This window comes from Temnothorax nylanderi, unplaced genomic scaffold (assembly GCF_030848795.1).
Source record: "Temnothorax nylanderi isolate EJ_2023f unplaced genomic scaffold, tnyl_v1.0 TNYL_tig0070_pilon, whole genome shotgun sequence".
Classification (NCBI taxonomy): Eukaryota; Metazoa; Arthropoda; class Insecta; order Hymenoptera; family Formicidae; genus Temnothorax; species Temnothorax nylanderi.
In genome coordinates this window covers 420,044-436,769 of record NW_027249132.1, presented here as the reverse complement: position 1 = coordinate 436,769, position 16,726 = coordinate 420,044, and the positions used below count along the sequence as shown (strand labels likewise).

General features: G+C 44.7%; 1 protein-coding gene across 3 annotated transcripts in view; it reads right to left on the bottom strand.

Moving 5' to 3' along the window:
• Positions 1-16,726, bottom strand: part of LOC139773837 (A disintegrin and metalloproteinase with thrombospondin motifs 7) — a 62,209-nt gene that overhangs the window by 2,940 nt on the left and 42,543 nt on the right. For 2 of the 3 annotated variants that reach the window (XM_071708592.1, XM_071708591.1), the window contains exons 4-15: positions 5,416-5,701; positions 4,045-4,364; positions 3,651-3,925; positions 3,349-3,495; positions 3,091-3,241; positions 2,911-3,000; positions 2,430-2,745; positions 2,140-2,267; positions 1,774-2,021; positions 1,387-1,504; positions 910-1,175; positions 111-625 (exon numbers count right to left, since the gene is read on the bottom strand). In XM_071708592.1, the coding sequence (XP_071564693.1) occupies positions 111-625; positions 910-1,175; positions 1,387-1,504; positions 1,774-2,021; positions 2,140-2,267; positions 2,430-2,745; positions 2,911-3,000; positions 3,091-3,241; positions 3,349-3,495; positions 3,651-3,925; positions 4,045-4,364; positions 5,416-5,701 (2,860 nt within the window). The remainder of the gene's footprint in view (positions 1-110; positions 626-909; positions 1,176-1,386; positions 1,505-1,773; positions 2,022-2,139; positions 2,268-2,429; positions 2,746-2,910; positions 3,001-3,090; positions 3,242-3,348; positions 3,496-3,650; positions 3,926-4,044; positions 4,365-5,415; positions 5,702-16,726) is intronic. The other variant, XM_071708593.1, reaches the window with a different exon arrangement.

Below are 16,726 nucleotides of genomic sequence, written 5' to 3'. Positions count from 1 at the left end.
AATAATTTTAGTCAGAGAGAAAAGAGAGTTTCTATAATTGTATAGGAAACAAAAATATTGTATTATAATAAAATCATACAAAGTGTCGATTAGTAAATTACGGTAATTACCGGTAATCCATTTTCCGCTGTAACAGTCCTCGACACTGGGCGGCTTGTTATTCGGATTACAATCGCCCGGGACGGAGCAGGTGACCTTTCTACTCCTCTTGCCATTCGAACAATGACTCCACTTCGATACTGTCCACTTTGACTTGGTGTTGTACATGGAATTGTCTGGGTTCTCGTCGACGACATTGTCGAATTCGAGGATCTCCGGCTCCTCGGTGGTGAGGCCGTCGACTATCGTAATACCGTCCTGCTCGTTCAGGCTGATGTTGTAGAACGACATGTCCTTGTTGTCGGCGTACACGATCAACGGTACCTCCGAGGTAGGCCCGCACGGCGGTAGATCGGGGCACGGCTCCATTTCTTCGGGCCGCATGTGCTTGTCGCAGTCGCGATCGGGCAAGGCCAAATCTGATCGATCGGTACCCGCGCCAGAGAACACACACATCACCGATCTCTTGCGCAGCGCACCGTCGCCGCATGTAACAGGGCACATTTGCCATGGGCCTACCCACCACCTAAAATGTTAAATAAATTTAAAAAAAGTGTAAACACTCGCTAAATAAGATGTCTTTGATATCTTTTCATTGTTTCATATTTCTTTTCGCAGTCTTTAATTATTTGTAACGTGAATGCGAAGCCAATATAGTTTCAATCGTAGAGTAAGAATGCATAAAAGATGGTAATCGAAAATCGAATAGAGTTTAGAATTCCGACCGTTTCGAATGTATTTTCGTTTACGTGGCAATGGTATTTCTCGAAGTTTGTTACAATCGCTTTATCGGATTCGAAGTTGGCTCACCTCGCCGGGCACGGATTCGAATTGCATTCGCGCGATTTCGGCTCCGGCTTCTCTATGCCGTCGCAGAAGTGGTCTTCGACGCTGCCGCTTTTTCTTTCGTGACAGACCGCGTGCGAAGTTTGAGTGCCGCCACCGCAGGTGACCGTGCAGAGAGTCCAGTCGGAGGACACCCACGAGTACTCCGGGGCCGGATCGGGCTCTTTTTTCGGCACGGTATATTCATAACGTAGCCCCCCGAAGTTGCGATAATGACCTCTGTAAATTAACTGAAACGATGAAGATACATTATTGACAATTATTGAAATAAAAAGTAACTGTTGTGAAGTTCACCGAAATTTACAAAACGCAAATTAGACTATGTACACGATGAAAATGCAATCATGGAAATTTACAAAATGAACATAAAATTGTTTTAATTTTTTACTATTAAATAATTATTGCATTTTGTATGCTATTTGTTCAAGAGAATGTACTCACATAAACCGCGATGTCTTCCTTAATAGGTCCTGGGATTCTGATCTTCTCTCTGTCTCGATCACGTTCATACAAAGCTGGTGTCCCGGCGACTTCGTACTCGCCCGCTAAAGTGATCTGCCTGTCCGATCAGAATCTCAGTTTAAGAGTTCAGCTATACTAATATCTCACAGAAATTTTTCTCGTCAAATGTAACAGCTTCAAATTGCGCGATATATAAATTTTTACACTGCTCCATAAAAATATACATGCAATTTGAGCGATCAAGTGGCGCGAAACTTTCTAGCATAGATTATGTAGCCATGTTAGTTTCAAAATTAAAAATTTCGCGATCAGTTATTCGCGTATTGTTGCATAATTCACAATTTTTGCGATCTGAGATATACGCACCGTTTTCCATTCAGGAAATACTTGTCAGAATTCGGAACGCCGATGCCGATGTAATTCTTGCTATTACCGACCTCCTCGATTTTTATGTTTCGGGAGCCGGATGGTATGATAATAACTTCCTTGTATCCGGGACCGTCGTTTTTGTCGTAAACGCCGCTAGTAGTCTCGCATTGAGTACCGTTACCGTGACAAATACCGCAGCTATCTTCCGTAGCATCGGAATCCACCATCCAATCACAACCAACTTTCTAAAAATTGGAGTTATTTAAACTTTAAAACTTTTTTTTTTTTTAATTAAAAATCGAAATTATATTTGAAGCTTCTAAAATTGTTACAGGTATAATGCTTTTGGAGGAGAACACTGACCCTGCATATACCAGCGATGCATAAGTCCCTGGTACCGACGTTGCATGGAGTACCATCGAGAGCAGCCTCTCCCCAAGGTACGATTACGCTTTCATCTGTATCGGTGCAATAAAGCTCGCAAGGTTCCGCTAAATAGGACGATGCAAATCAAATCTCGCGTCGTAATTAGTGTTTAAACCGCTGAATCAATAATAACATATGCAATTTTGGAAAATGGAGTTACGGAAATTACATACGCGATCGCGGAGAGGAATTTCACGTGGCGCACAGGCGCTTAAGATTTTACTTACTTTGATCGAAATACGGCAGCCAGGTGTAGTTCTTTCCCTTGTACTCCTTGTCGTCGTAGCTACTGCATTGCACGGCGCGGAAGCTCGGCGTGCCTTCCGGACAAGGTTGCGTGTTACAGATTTTGTAGCGTCGTCTCTCACCTATGCAGAACTTTCCGCCGTGTGCGGGCTCCGGATGGTCGCACTTCCTCTCGACAATCGAGACCCCGGCGCCGCAACTTCTCGAGCACTCGCTCCACGATCCCCACTCACCCCAACCGCCGTCGATTTGCCGCGGTCGGTCGACGATGGGCACGCATTCCTGATTTTGACACCACTACGCAAAGAGCGAACACGTTAAACCACTAGAGAATCTAATATCTTAGATTCTCTAATATCTAGTATTCGCTAAAATCACCCTCTTAGATAAATCAATTAATCTAACTAATAGCATATATCTTATAAAAAGAATTCATTATTTTGAGAGAAGTTTTCGTTGTACCATGTGTTTCCCACAATGTGTTCCTGGAGCTGCCGGATGCAGCATGGTAGTGCAAGAGCCGTCCACGATGCACCACAGTTTCGAGCAGATCTGTAATCATGAGTGCCGCGATCATTTAAGTCAGATTGATCCTGGTTGCATTCAGACCGGCCATTTACTATCTCTACGGTCTTTATTTACCTCCTGCAAAGGGGAGCAGACAAAGGCTTCTCTTACACCAAACTGCAGTCGGCATTGGTGCTCAGCGTTATACATCGCACCGGGTGGCAAATCCGGATACGCGTAATCGTTACCCGCCGGTTCGTCCTCCAAACAATCGCCTTTTCCTTGGCTGGAATTCGAGGATACATATACCGTATATTTGCTATACCTCTTATTTATGCTACATAGAAAATAAGGCTGAATCAGCTGAGATTATTAAACGTTTTTTTCATTTACTCTAAAAAATTCGTGATGTCTCTCCTGGAGCATCGAGACCACGCCACTCCAATAGCGTCTACTTCAAAGGTTGGCGTCATCACGTGCAGGGTGTCGCCCTCGCGTTTACTGCAGCCAATTTTTTCCGTGTCGTGGTACATTCCGAAACTGAACAGAATACGCGATAGAACAAAATTGACGCATGTATACATATCTCCATAAAATTTTAAATAATTTAATTATTTCATGTAAAAAACATCCGTCTTGATATTTCAGTTTTTGAAACGGAATCTTTTTCTTTCTTGGTTATTGATTTTGCTTACTTATGCCCCAATTCGTGCGTGATTGTATGCGCCAACGTGATTCCATTGTCCTCGTTGACGCTGCAGCTGTGATCCGGTTGACACATGCCGGCGACGTGCGCCACTCCCAGCGTGCTGCAAGGAGTATTCGCACGCGAACAAATGTCCTCTCTCGTCACCAGAATCGCCACGTCGTGGTGATTCGGGTGTGAATCGTTGCTGGGATTTAGCTTCTGCTGCCATTGGCAGAAATTGTATAGGGTCTTATCCGCGTTCACCGTGATGTCCAGTCCTTGCTGGGACAGAAATGGTTCAATCTCGAGTAATCGTTCTATCTGTTGTGCTGCGCGAACGTAACATGCCGTCGCACGTTTATCGCGTAATTGATCTGAAAGAGATATTCAACCGTAAATACCTCCGCGTCTTCCTCTTCGACGAGAATAATTCTGACCACCACGATGTTGATGAAATTGCCGATCGTCGGGTCGAGGTAGAGCGCGGACACCATGTTCATAATGGTCAGGAGATAGGTCTCCACGTCGCCGTCCTGGTGAAAAGCCATCATCGTCGTGTCAGCGACGACAAGAGCCTCGACATGCCGCGGCGTGCTGATCGATCTTTTGGAACGATGCCATCGTTTCGCTTGATGATGTTTCCTTCGCCCACGGCCTTGAACTTGGACGAGGCCTGGTTGAGTTTGCCATTCGAGCCGCGTCTCTGTCAATCGACGCGGTTCTGTCGGATATTTCATGTGCTGTCATGATCAATATAGTAGTAGCTAATATCTCTTTCTTAATGGCTGTGCTTTTACTATACTTGTGGCCCTAATAATTTTTTATGTTGCTAGAAATGTACGACTTGTAATACTTGTAATCCTTGTCAATTAATCGAAGCGAGAAAGTAGCCATACTATGTACTGCTACTATCGTACTGTGAAGCGTTTTAACGTCGCGGTTGATTTACGTAGATTGGCAGATCGTAAGTCTGCAATTAAGATTTTATTTGAGTCCGCCCGATAGCTCGGCCGACTTGCCGAAATGGATATTCATTGTAGTTAATTACGGGTTTGCGGCGAATCGGATTATTCCCTCACGGGTAGCGCGCTTCCTATATAGCGAAACGTATCAACCGTGCGATCTTACTTCTCTATATATCGACGCGCTCGTGCCTGTTTAATCCATCGAAATGTAGGATCATCAGAGAGGGTGGCTAGGTCGTAAAGCTGAAGTGCCAAAGACCACACAAAGCGGTAATTTCGGAATTTATACGGCGATCGAACTAGATTTGGTAAATCGACTCGATTCGCACTCTATCCTTTGAATCATCACGCGAATCGACGATGGATTGTCGAAACTCTCGCATGAATGTTTCGCCCATGTGGGAAACTTTACGTGTCGAGTTGCGAAGTCATTATCGCGGCCGAAAGACATATTAGAAACGTTTGTTAGAATCGATTCTAATACCGCTAGTGAGTTTCAATATTCTCGCGCGAGACCAAACGCTTTGCACACCCTTTCTCTCGCCCACCCTGCCTCCCTCCCCGCACACAGATATTATCGTCGGCGAAAAATAAAGGACAGACGAGGCGTCGATGACACGCCCACGTTCCATACCACGGCGCGTCCAATTACATTATACACGGCAGACACATAAATACATGCGATACATATTACAAGAGAGGGCGAGAGAGCACGAGTGGGGTGTGGGACGGCGCGGCGGCGCGGGAGACGCGCGCGGGCGAAAGGCGAAAGAAGAACAAGAAAAAGGTGTTGGGGTCTGTTCTCACCGCGGGTGCCACAGTTTCTCTCCTGCTTCTTCTTCTTTTTGCGCCGTCGCTTGCTACGGCCGCCGGCGCCGATCTCGAGCTGCCGCTGCTGCTGCTCGGCCGAGCGCCGGAAGACGAGATGAGGCCGGCCGGCCGTCGGGCCCTCGTAGACCGACGACGTGCGGGCACCGGCGCCTAAGTTGCCGCTCGTCGCTTCGTCGGTCGGCGACGTGCCGCGTTTTTCTTCCAGGGACACGGCGACTGGTTCCAGCCAGAACTCGCCGTGATCGCCGTGCAGCATACCTGCCTGAAACACAAAACCGGGTTCTCGTGTTATCCAAACACACAAGAGGCCGGCGATGCCTCTCTCGTTGTGACGTCTCCCGGCGATGCCGAATACGAATGGACCGTTTAGCTTGAAAGTGGCGCGTAAGTCATCTTGAAAGGCTTGTTAACCCTTTGCGGTGTAAGGGCGAGATCGTTGTCTCGATATTTTTAAGCTTCACGCGTGTTATCTTACGTTCTCCAATTAACTTCGGGTAATAAAGGATTACGTTTAATGTCAAGACTTATTCATATAAATTTTATATAAAGTTTTGACATTAAATGTACTCCTCTATTGGTAAAAAAAACTGTTCAAATATCATTTATATTATAAATGACACTTGAACAGTTTTTTAAATCAAGTATTATTTATAATACAAATGATATTTGAACAGTTTTTTTTACCAATCGTAGTGCTGCGATCGTTTAGAGCTCACAAAATTGATTATACAAGATATACGTACCGTATGTTTTAGAGAACATTTACGTCATTTGAAATGTCAACAGATCACTACGTCTAATTAAGCGTGGAAGTCACGTTTTACGTTAGAATGAAACAAATCATGATCTTCAACGTGGGAGGAACGGCGGGCGCGAGAAATGGTAGATCTGCGGGGGCGTATCTCTTCGCAATTTTGCGCGAACATCGCCGACGGCGACGATATGCGGAAATATTAATACGATATGTGAGATTATAACGAACTTATGAAAACGAAGCGCGACTGAATTGGCAGTGGCGCGGATTCGGTATGAGATATTTCTCTCTCCCTCCCTCCTTCTCTCTCTCTCTCATACCTGGGTATTAATATTATATAAGTATGTTCACCTTAAGTACTTGGAAATTGAGTTTCTACCGAGTTAGTTTATATCAGCGTACGCTGCCGAGTATTATGCTTAGTTCCCATGAAATGTAAGCTCTTCAGCGTGGAAAGGACACCGCTCGATATCGCGAAAGCAGAGGCGACGTTAATGCAAAGCTTATTGGAACTTGCCGTTCATTATTTCAACCATCAATCGCTATTCTGACAAGAAACGGCGAGACTTGTCAGTGACCATGGTTGATTAATGCCGAAGCATAGCTACGAGCGTGCTAATCTGTAGCATGATCAACATCGGTTCGCATTATTCTATTTCTTGTTACGAAGGTGTTAGAGTTCGGACCTCCGACGGCGCGTCAGGCGTCACGGAACAAGTATCCCGAAGGTCCATGCGATCGGCATAAAAAGAAGGCGGGCGGACGGTTTCGAAGGTAGAGAAGATGAAGGCTTTAGAAGCCGAGGCGGGATGACGTTTGCATATCCCGATTAGCTCTCGGAATGAAACAATGTAGAACTTTTACGTGGACCACAGAAAAGAAGACACATAAATAAATGCAAACTAGCAAATACATATTTTAGTTGTCTCAACGCTTATCTAAACATTGTAATCAAATAATTTTTAACAATCGGTTGTTAAGCGATACTGAATAACCAGTATTTTAATATTTATTAATATTTTAATATTAATTATTTTACATATATTTGTTACGTTACATTAATATTAATAATACAAAATAAAATATTTTTTATATTAGCAAGAATGACATCGAGATACCTAGGGGGAGTCCGGGAGACTTGACCATAGAGGAGAGTTGAACCACTTCAAATATCTCGTTCAAATTTTGAACAAAGAGCTCAATCCGAGCACGTGACAACATGACGCTTGGTAGTGCGTTTCGACTGTGAGTGAGACAAACGTGTTTTAACGCGCTCGGATTGAGCTCTTTGTTCAAAATTTGAACGAGATATTTGAAGTTCAACTCTCCTCTATGGTCAAGTCTCCCGGACTCCCCCTATATATAATTCTATAATTTGGTAATGTGGCGAAAACAGCATGACTGTACTTTTTTCGTTATTATTTTGATAGTATATAGTGATATAATGTCCATGTTAATACAAACGAAAATTATTAATAAAACGGTACACAGTATTTGGGGCAAACGTGAATAAACGGTAAAATTTCATAAACAATATGCTACTAGAAATTCTGTTTACGCTCGTATCACAAGTAGCATACATATTAAAATCTTATAATCCATAGATTATTTTACACTGTACTACCCCACCGAAACATCATATTATCGTTGTTGGTGGCACGAGACAGGTATTCTCGCGCTCTGGCAAAATAAAACGATTGACGATGTAGAGTGAGAGAGACGAGAAAGAAAGAGAGAGAGAGAGAGAGAGGCGGTAAAAGGGCTAAATATAGTCGAGCTGAGGTGGCGCTCACTATTTCGATTAGCCCTCGACGCAGACCGTGAAAAATCACGGCGCCAGACTTACAAAGGCAAGGAGAAGAGAAAGGGAAAGGCGGAGAAGAAGGAGAAGGAGGAGGAGAAAGAAGAAGAAGAAGAAGAAGACGCGGGGCCTCGCCGTCGAAGGATCTCAAAGCGAAAGAGATCCGGCCGTGACTTGGCTCGGCATGGGGCCTCGCGGCGTTTTCGCCTCCTCCATCTCTTTTTCCTCTTTCTCCTTTATTGTATCATCTTCGTTTTGTTGTATGTCTCTCTTTCTCTTTCTCTCTTTCTTTCCCTCCCTCGCTTCTCTTTTTTTCTCTTTCTCTATTACATGCCCACTTGATTGGCTATATATGGAGTGATTTGTTACCGCGATCCACTTTGATGACGACGACGGGCAGGACATCTCGTCATTGACCCTTCGTTAATCCTTCACGGTCCAAAAGAAGTTTAGAAAACGAATAGTCGTTAACTATCTTGTCTTTATTCGGATCGAGTAACATCTCGAGTAACATAGTCGTAATTGTTCACTGTTCCGAATATATTTGGAGAGAAATCTATCGTTTCAAGATTTATAAAGGGTTAATAATCATGATTTCCGTTGATTCTTTTCGGAGGATATATTCACCGATTATACAGAGTACGCTCGACAAAGACAAATATGACAGCCGTAGATCGACCCGTGCGTTCTCAGCCGAAATGAAATAATTGGGAGTTATGGTGCATATGTTACTTGCACTCGCGCGATATTTCATCTTTTAGTCGAGGAGATCTCCGATTCGCCGATATCCGCCGATCGGATTTAATTTAATAAATGCGACTGCGACTTCCATTCGCTATCGGATTCTGCATTTGGAATGTTTCATCATGTAGGTAAATCAACGTGCTAGTCTCGGGAAAAATTCAAGTTGTCGAAAAAAAAAAAAAAAAAATGTAATCCGTTATATAACATAAAAGTACAAATAAAAATTTTACTTTTGCAATAAGATTCGAAAGATTTTAGTAACATTAAAAAGCTCTCATCTTCGATGCGTGATTAAATTGATCAGTCACGCGGACCGTTATTGAAGACTCCAGATTGCATATGAGAATACACTATCGATTCTGCGATCTATTACAAGTTTATCGTCGTTACTAGCTCGAGAATTTGCTACCCCGGTTGAATGTGGCTAATTGGCAAGTAAATATATCTATATATTTCCACGACAGTTACCAGGAAGCTACTCGAGTATTTCTATCTTTTTTATTGGTCCGTATTGTATTGGCTAACGAAGAATATATGCGGTACATGCGTGTCGTATATTTGCGGGATTCGATTAATTCCGCATATCGATCGGTAATTTACGGGGGTTTACGTTACAAGCCACGTCCTCCTCGGCGAAGAAGGAATTTCTATCGCAACCGTGTATGTGTGTGCGGCACAAATTCGTATTTGTTGCACCACCTTTAATTGTCGCGAGCACACCGGTGATGGTCCAACGACTTCGTTTCACATAAAATCGTATAAAAGATTTTAGTTCGTACAAAGCACCGGTAAATTTGTAACGCGTCGTTATAATTACGTCGTTATAAACAAGTCCGCGCACGTTCCCCGCGCGCGCGACAGGATCGCGAGCGTTTGAATTATTAATTGGCGTGCAACTCGTTGCGAATGCGACCCGGTCGACATAAATTACCAGGTCGCTAATCGCGCGATGCACACCCGCACCGTCGACGCAATCGATCGTGACGATTGCATAAAAGCCGATCCGCGGGTAGGAGGAGCGCATGGTGGCCGCGCCGCGCCGCGCTCGCACGAAGAAAAATCTACCGCGCGAAAGTCCCGTCCACGCGCGTTTCCCGAGAGAGTCGCGGACGCGACAAGGCGAATTCGATTAGCATAAAATCGCCGGACACCGCGTCGATCGCGGCCGCGATCGCGCCGATCCTGGTCGGTCAACGGTGGTACCACGTCGTACACCTCGCCGCGTTTGCCCGGCTCGGCACGCCGCGGCGATCGTTAAAGGCGACTTTACCCTGCAAACGCGGACAATACGCCGCCGTTGTACGTATAAATTATTATTGAACGACCAACGGGGAATACCGATGGGCGGTCGCAACACCGAGACACGTCGACGCCCATGTTTAGCGGTCGACGAGGCCTACTGCCCAGGCTTTTACGACGCATATTTGCGCCGACGTCTAAGCCGCGTATTGGCTCCCCCCGGATGGCGATTGTTGTTGCGCGCACGCGAATATCCGCCGCGCTTGTCGCGCGGCTTGGTCACCGCGGCTGACAACCGTAAAAGACGATTAGGCTTGCCTTGGTCGGCGATGTCGATACGATCTGCCGCCGTTATGGGGTTCGTTGATTATCGCACCACCGCGCGCGCTAGCCGCGGTAATCGCCGAGGGAAATTAATTATCGGTATTCGTGGAAATGCTTGACCTCGGTGTCAAATGCGCGGCGTTAACTAGAATTCGCGGTGTTGCTGTTAATGATTTTATTGCTACGGTGCATAATCCTGATTGAATTTTTATATATTTCTCTCTGTCTCTGTCTCTGTCTCTCTCACTCATGCAACGTGACCTGATAAATATAAAACAGAACTCTCAGTAAATAATCTCTGAAAATAAATTTAGAAAATGTGAAGAAAATAAAGTATAATAAAAATTAAGTACTGTGAAAAAAAACAAAACGCACGCTACAGACTTGTTTTAGCCACTAAAGTGACTAAAGTAAATTATACAATTAAAAGTATCCGCCAATCGCGATCAATTAAATGGCAAATTTTGATTGCTTGCAAATTCCCTTTTCACGTTGCATTATCGCGAGTATCGCAGCGAGAATTTTGTTTTATTAATTTATGGAAATTAAAGTTTGTCCCGTTGTGTGTATGCGCTAAAGATTCGTCCGCTTTATAACACACTTTAATTACAATATAGATAATTGTTATTTATACTGTTATTCGAAAAAGTTTTGTTATTAGCGAAATGCAAAATTTGATTAAATATTTATATTAATACTAACACACATTTGAGTAAAATTTTCCACGCCACCAAATTTGTGAATGTTCCTTTTAAACGCCACGTTGCGTGTCTAATTCATGTAGATTGAATCACGTCCGAATATTATGACAGAAATTCCAATTCAATTATGCAGTATTCCGTTAATTTATTCGGTTGCAATGCGTCCCGAGTATTCGAGTTTGTTTTGTAAATAGCAATTAATTCGGGAAAGTGCATCGCGCTTCACAGGATCCAGGCTTTCGGTATCGGTTCCAGAAATTCAAATGATTCCGCATAAACGGCGCGCGGTTGTGCGCGGTGGCTTGCTCAATATGCGCCTTGTTAGTACCGGGATTATATGCTCTTCTGCCGCAAGCGGAGAATTTAATAATGCGCCAATAAATTATTGTAAATGTCAATCGCCGTCGCCGCGTTACGACCGTGTAACGAGTTATATGCGCACGATAATCGCGCGAGAGATCGCCAATGACATCAGACTTTGTATCCGGCGAGTTATCTCCGTACAATCGAATGGCGAGAGAGACGCATAAGCCCGTCATGGGTGTGTTGCGCTGTCACAGGCACCGTAATGGCGCGGGAGAGATGAGCGAGGATAAATCGAGGATACGAAGCCACGGAGATTATGTCCGGCCGGAGCGATTCTTCTTTTCAGGTCTCACAGGCCTTAGGCGATCGCTATTCTCATGCCGATGAACGCGAATCGCCTCGGCTCCGCCAGTATGCGTGGAATCTGTTCCAAGGTGGACATTCGCGAGATTAACGGGATCGGGGAAGCTCATAGATCTTCGTGGAATTGGATGAGTTTCGTCTTTGTTCCACTTTTTACGTCTTCGTCCGATACTTCCTGTTCTGGTTGCATTTCACGTCGTGAAAATTCCATTGCAGCATTGGACGACAACGGTAGCGACGACGACGAGAATATTTCCCGTGAGAATGTTTCAAGCAGGATACGCATAACAGTTTGCGTCAATTGATGTTTTATGAGGGATGGCGGTGTGAAGATGATGCGTGGATAACGCGCGATCGCTATGGACGTCGCGATTATTGCGGCACTTAGCGCTCAGCATCGCTCCTAGGATTAATCTTCTCGCGATGTGCTATTCTGATCGGCTTCTGGAATATTATTCCGCGTTACGTGCGAACTGGGTGGTGCCGAAGTAACGCCTCCCGTTATTACAATCCCGCGTAGATCCGACAGTTCATCGCGGTGAGCGAGATAACGGATTTTCTTCCAGACAACCGAGAGTCGGGACGGAATATCGTGTTCTTCGACACGTTGAGGATGAAACCGGATGTCCGTCCGGGAGATAAGAAAAAGAATTCGGCCGAGAGGGAGAAAGACTATGATCCCGATGACGATAAATGCTTCCTGCAGGGGGAAACGTGATTTATACCGTCATTAGAATAGTCGCCCCGGACTTTCCGTGTAGGTGGTGTATAATGATGACTACCGCGCGCGTGTGTGTTTGTGCGCCGGTTCTGGTTCGTTTTCCATGGCGGACAGGAGATGTCGGGCTACAAAAAAGGCGCCCGCGCCCGATGATTACAACGTCCATAAACACCCAGTTCCTAACGGTTATGGCGCATCTTGGCGAAACTTGGCTGAGTTTAAATGAGCTTACATATACTCGCCGTATCTCCGCGTTAATTGGAATAGGAAAATGAAATAGCCGATCGTCGGACATCGATTAAACAACCTTAATAATCGTAACGTTGATCGTAGAAGAAAATCGACCTAAATATTTCGCGTGATTTGGTGTATTAGGTATTTTCTTTATATCCGATTTTACATTTGAAAGATCGCTTGCGATCGACAGGCCGGTGATACTGGAGCGAAGTTGGAGTTCCATTATACCGGAAGTCCGTTCGGCTCTTCACGTGTATTCGGGAAAACAGGCTCTCGCGAAGTGATCGCATCATTTATCATGAGATCGAGCTTTCTTACCAGCCCTTTACACGGGAGACGCTTCTTGAGTCTACGGGATGTTATCCGCAGATATTGCGGAGTATATACTTATCCCGCTCGCGTAATAAAACGCCCGCGACCTTAATCGTTTTATCATTTTTTTTTCTTTCCCCCCACGTCTAAAAGACACAAAAACGAGTGGCCCATTAAACGCTAATTGTCGAAAGTAATAAGGGACCACCCATCGCCCCGCTTAGATCCGACGAAATAGATACGCATTAATTGGACGGAGGAGCAGAGCTCGCCGTTGATTACCTATTACCAGTAATTATATGTTAACTGTGTATACGTGCTCGTATACGCGGCGCTCATAGAGAGCCTGGAACCTGTTCCCCTACTGGACAGCACATTGATTCGAATCGCCCGCATATGCTTTGCGCGCGGTGCCGACCATATTCACGCCTCCTAGCCTTTCGCTACCGGGGGAGAGACGTGGTCGTAAATATTTGCCGCGGTTTATACGGTATTGCGCATTATGTCGGACTCTCACGCGGCCATGATTCTTTTACCGGAGCACCAATCGTATTTCAATTTTCCATTCTACAGGACGTATTCTCGCGCGGCGCGCGGGCGCGCGCGAGAAAACGGCCGGCGCGGCGGCCTCTCGGATTGTATTCATTCAACGGCGCGCGGGCCCCGTTTGTATATACTATATACATATAGTGAATAATGCCGCGCGAAAACCGATATCTCTCGCAGTCGCCTGTCATTGGCGCCGCAATAACGATCATTCTCATTTTTTTGCCCACGGTCCCCCACGGTGACAAATCGCTCTTTGTTGCGAAAGCGGAATTAATTGACCTATTGATTTATTACGGCCCCCTTTTGTGCCGGGTTTCACTTCTACGCACCGCGGACTAGCCGCGGCGATATTTCGCTTTTTCGTAGAACACTGACGCCTTCAGCTGACGGGGTTGATGATAAATCGACTAGGTGTGCTGATTGCTATCGGCCCAGGCGGCTCGGTACATATATGCATTAATTGCCGGTATTAATAACGATAGAATGACGAACGCGGTGAGAAAACTGTTTTGACCTGATGAGGCGATGATTCGATCTCACCGGAGTGTTTATCCGCTATACCTATATATACATATTTTCGGGACGCGCGCGGCGAGCCGTTAAATTAAAGCGCGATGCCGATAATGAGAAAGCCGCGTTGATCGTTTACTCACGGTGCACATGTTGCGTCTACGACGCGTCGGCTGTAAAGAAGATATATGACGGCGATATATTACCGCCGCACGAATTATTGACACGATAGCTGTTACTGTTCCTGATATAGTAACCGTCTTGCTAAATGCGGTAACGGATGGCAATCGGTTATTGCAAGGGTATATCTCTATGCGAGCGATAAAACATTATTTGTAAGCGAAATCGACTCAAATGTATCTTTTCGTAGCAATAACACGTCGATGGGAATAATCCGCAGCTTTCACGAAAATTGATATAACTTCTTCGTCGGGAGGGGGTACCATTTCAATTATATTTGATGCTGCTCCGTCAGTTGATAAATTCGAACGGAAAGCACCGCGTCGTTGAAGACCGAGTTTGTAATGTTTTCACGATACCGCTTGTATTTCAATTCCTCGTCCATTGGGACGCTTCTGGGTAACCGCGGAATAATTCATCGGGACAGTCTTCAAGGAGTTGTTTCAAACTCGGTCTCAACGGATCGTGAGTAATGTGCGGTAGGAGCCGATATTTCTTGCCGCCGGCTGTCGCGGTGCGCCTCGCAATAACAATTATTTTCAACGACTCTTTTTTTTTTATACAGCTATACGACTTGGGAATTGGCGGGAGTGGAAAGCGCGGAAAAGCGGAATTGATGGAGTGCCTGGGAATGCCAGCCGTGCGCGCCGCGATTTATTTTGTGCAACGAGCGGAAGATATTTGCTCATTACCCGAAAACGTTTCCGAATAGATAACATTGACATCACCAATCGATCACGAGATTCATGCGAGCACCTCGCGGAATATTTGCGTCAAAAGCACATCCCTGACAGAATTTTTAAATATACTTTATCCTATGAAAATCAACACTGCAGCATAATTATTTAAAATTGGAAATTCCATTTATTTATTTTCAAATTTAAACGTAATTGGGGAAATAAAAATTGAATTTTTTCTTATTTAATTGCAAAATGTCAGAGTACGAGTGAAGGTAAATTTCAAACTGGTTATTATAAGAAAATATGAGAATATAATCTGCTAAAGCATATTATAATAAAGTAATAATACGATAACGATCTAAAGCTGGCGATAACGATCTCGAGAGCTGGCGATACATTTAATTTTAATATCTGTTTACATAAAGATCAAATGGTGATGGCAATTACGAGTCTCGCGGGCAATCAATCGAGATGTAAAACGCGACGCCATTACGGCGTTCGTTTACGATATGGCGATTTGTGATGAAACTAATTGCGCAAGGAGCGAGACCGCTTCCTTCGCCCAAGTGGAATAATGACTTATACGTAAGTGCCATTCGTTGAAGAAGAGTCACGCGACAAGATGCATGTCTGCGGTGCATTTTGCAGTCGCCGTGACTGGAACCTATCGGTTCTCGCGATCGTTCTTGGAAATTTAATAGACACGTCCCGACATAGTATCCTTGATACTCGCGCCCGATGATACCGGCTCGCGTTCCCGCGCCTGTAGAGAGTTCGTGCGCCTGAACTAAAGATAAGCGGACTAAAAGGATCCGCTTCTTGAAGGGTAAAGCCCACCCGGTTTGTCCCGCAGGCCGGAAATCCTCGTCCGTCGTCGGGAAAGAAAGATCGACTGTGCCCGATAAAATTTCCGTGCGGAAAACGATTTGGACGGTTTAGTTCGCGAGCGTATGGCTAGCGAGGTTTATCAACAAGACCGCGGTGACATTCGCTCGCGATCGTGGTAAAAGACCGGAGCTGGCGGAAGATAAAATTAATTGCGATACACGTTTTGCTCCCTCCGGTGGAAACGGTAACATAGTAGGCGAGATATGGCGAGAGAGCGATTGCTCTGTAGATAGCGTGGGTGTTAGATGGTGAATTTTAAACTCACACCATGAACTTAAATAAAATTTCAATTCCGTTCGCGTTGGAAAGTCAGATATTAATAATAGCAGTATAAAATAACAAAACTGTATCACCCTGGAAAAGCTAGTTAATTGTCGTATAAAACTTTTTTAAACTATCGAATGGCATCAAATTTAAGAAGATTGTCAATTTTTAAATATTTTTAACAATTCTTTAATTATTATTACTGAGATAGAAATCCATTGTTTATCGAATTATATTACTCAAGATAAATAATACGGTGCGATTTGAAATCATTTGGCCTGACTTTAGTACGCAATCAGTGTTTGGGATGGCGAAAAGGATGATCATAGTTAGATTCAATTCTAATTCCACGTTACGTCGCCACAATGGTTGCACTAGAGGATTGACCCAGGGGGATAAGAGGCCATTACAGCGGGCAAGCCTGGAATTACCGAACATTATGTATCGATGCCAATTACATTTGGCTTCTCGTATACATATACGTGCGCGTGCAATCGTAACAATATACCGCGAGAGCCGAAGCGATTGCTTCGTTCGTACTGTGCACAAATTCGTGTGGAGATCCGTGAAGCAGGTGACACGGTATCCCGAGCAGATCATCGCCAATTACAGCGACTGCTTGCGGTATTGCAAGGATGAATATTACATGTTCTGCAATCAGAGCGACGAGAGAAATATCTATGCAACTATATCATTTACAGTATCATTTACCTC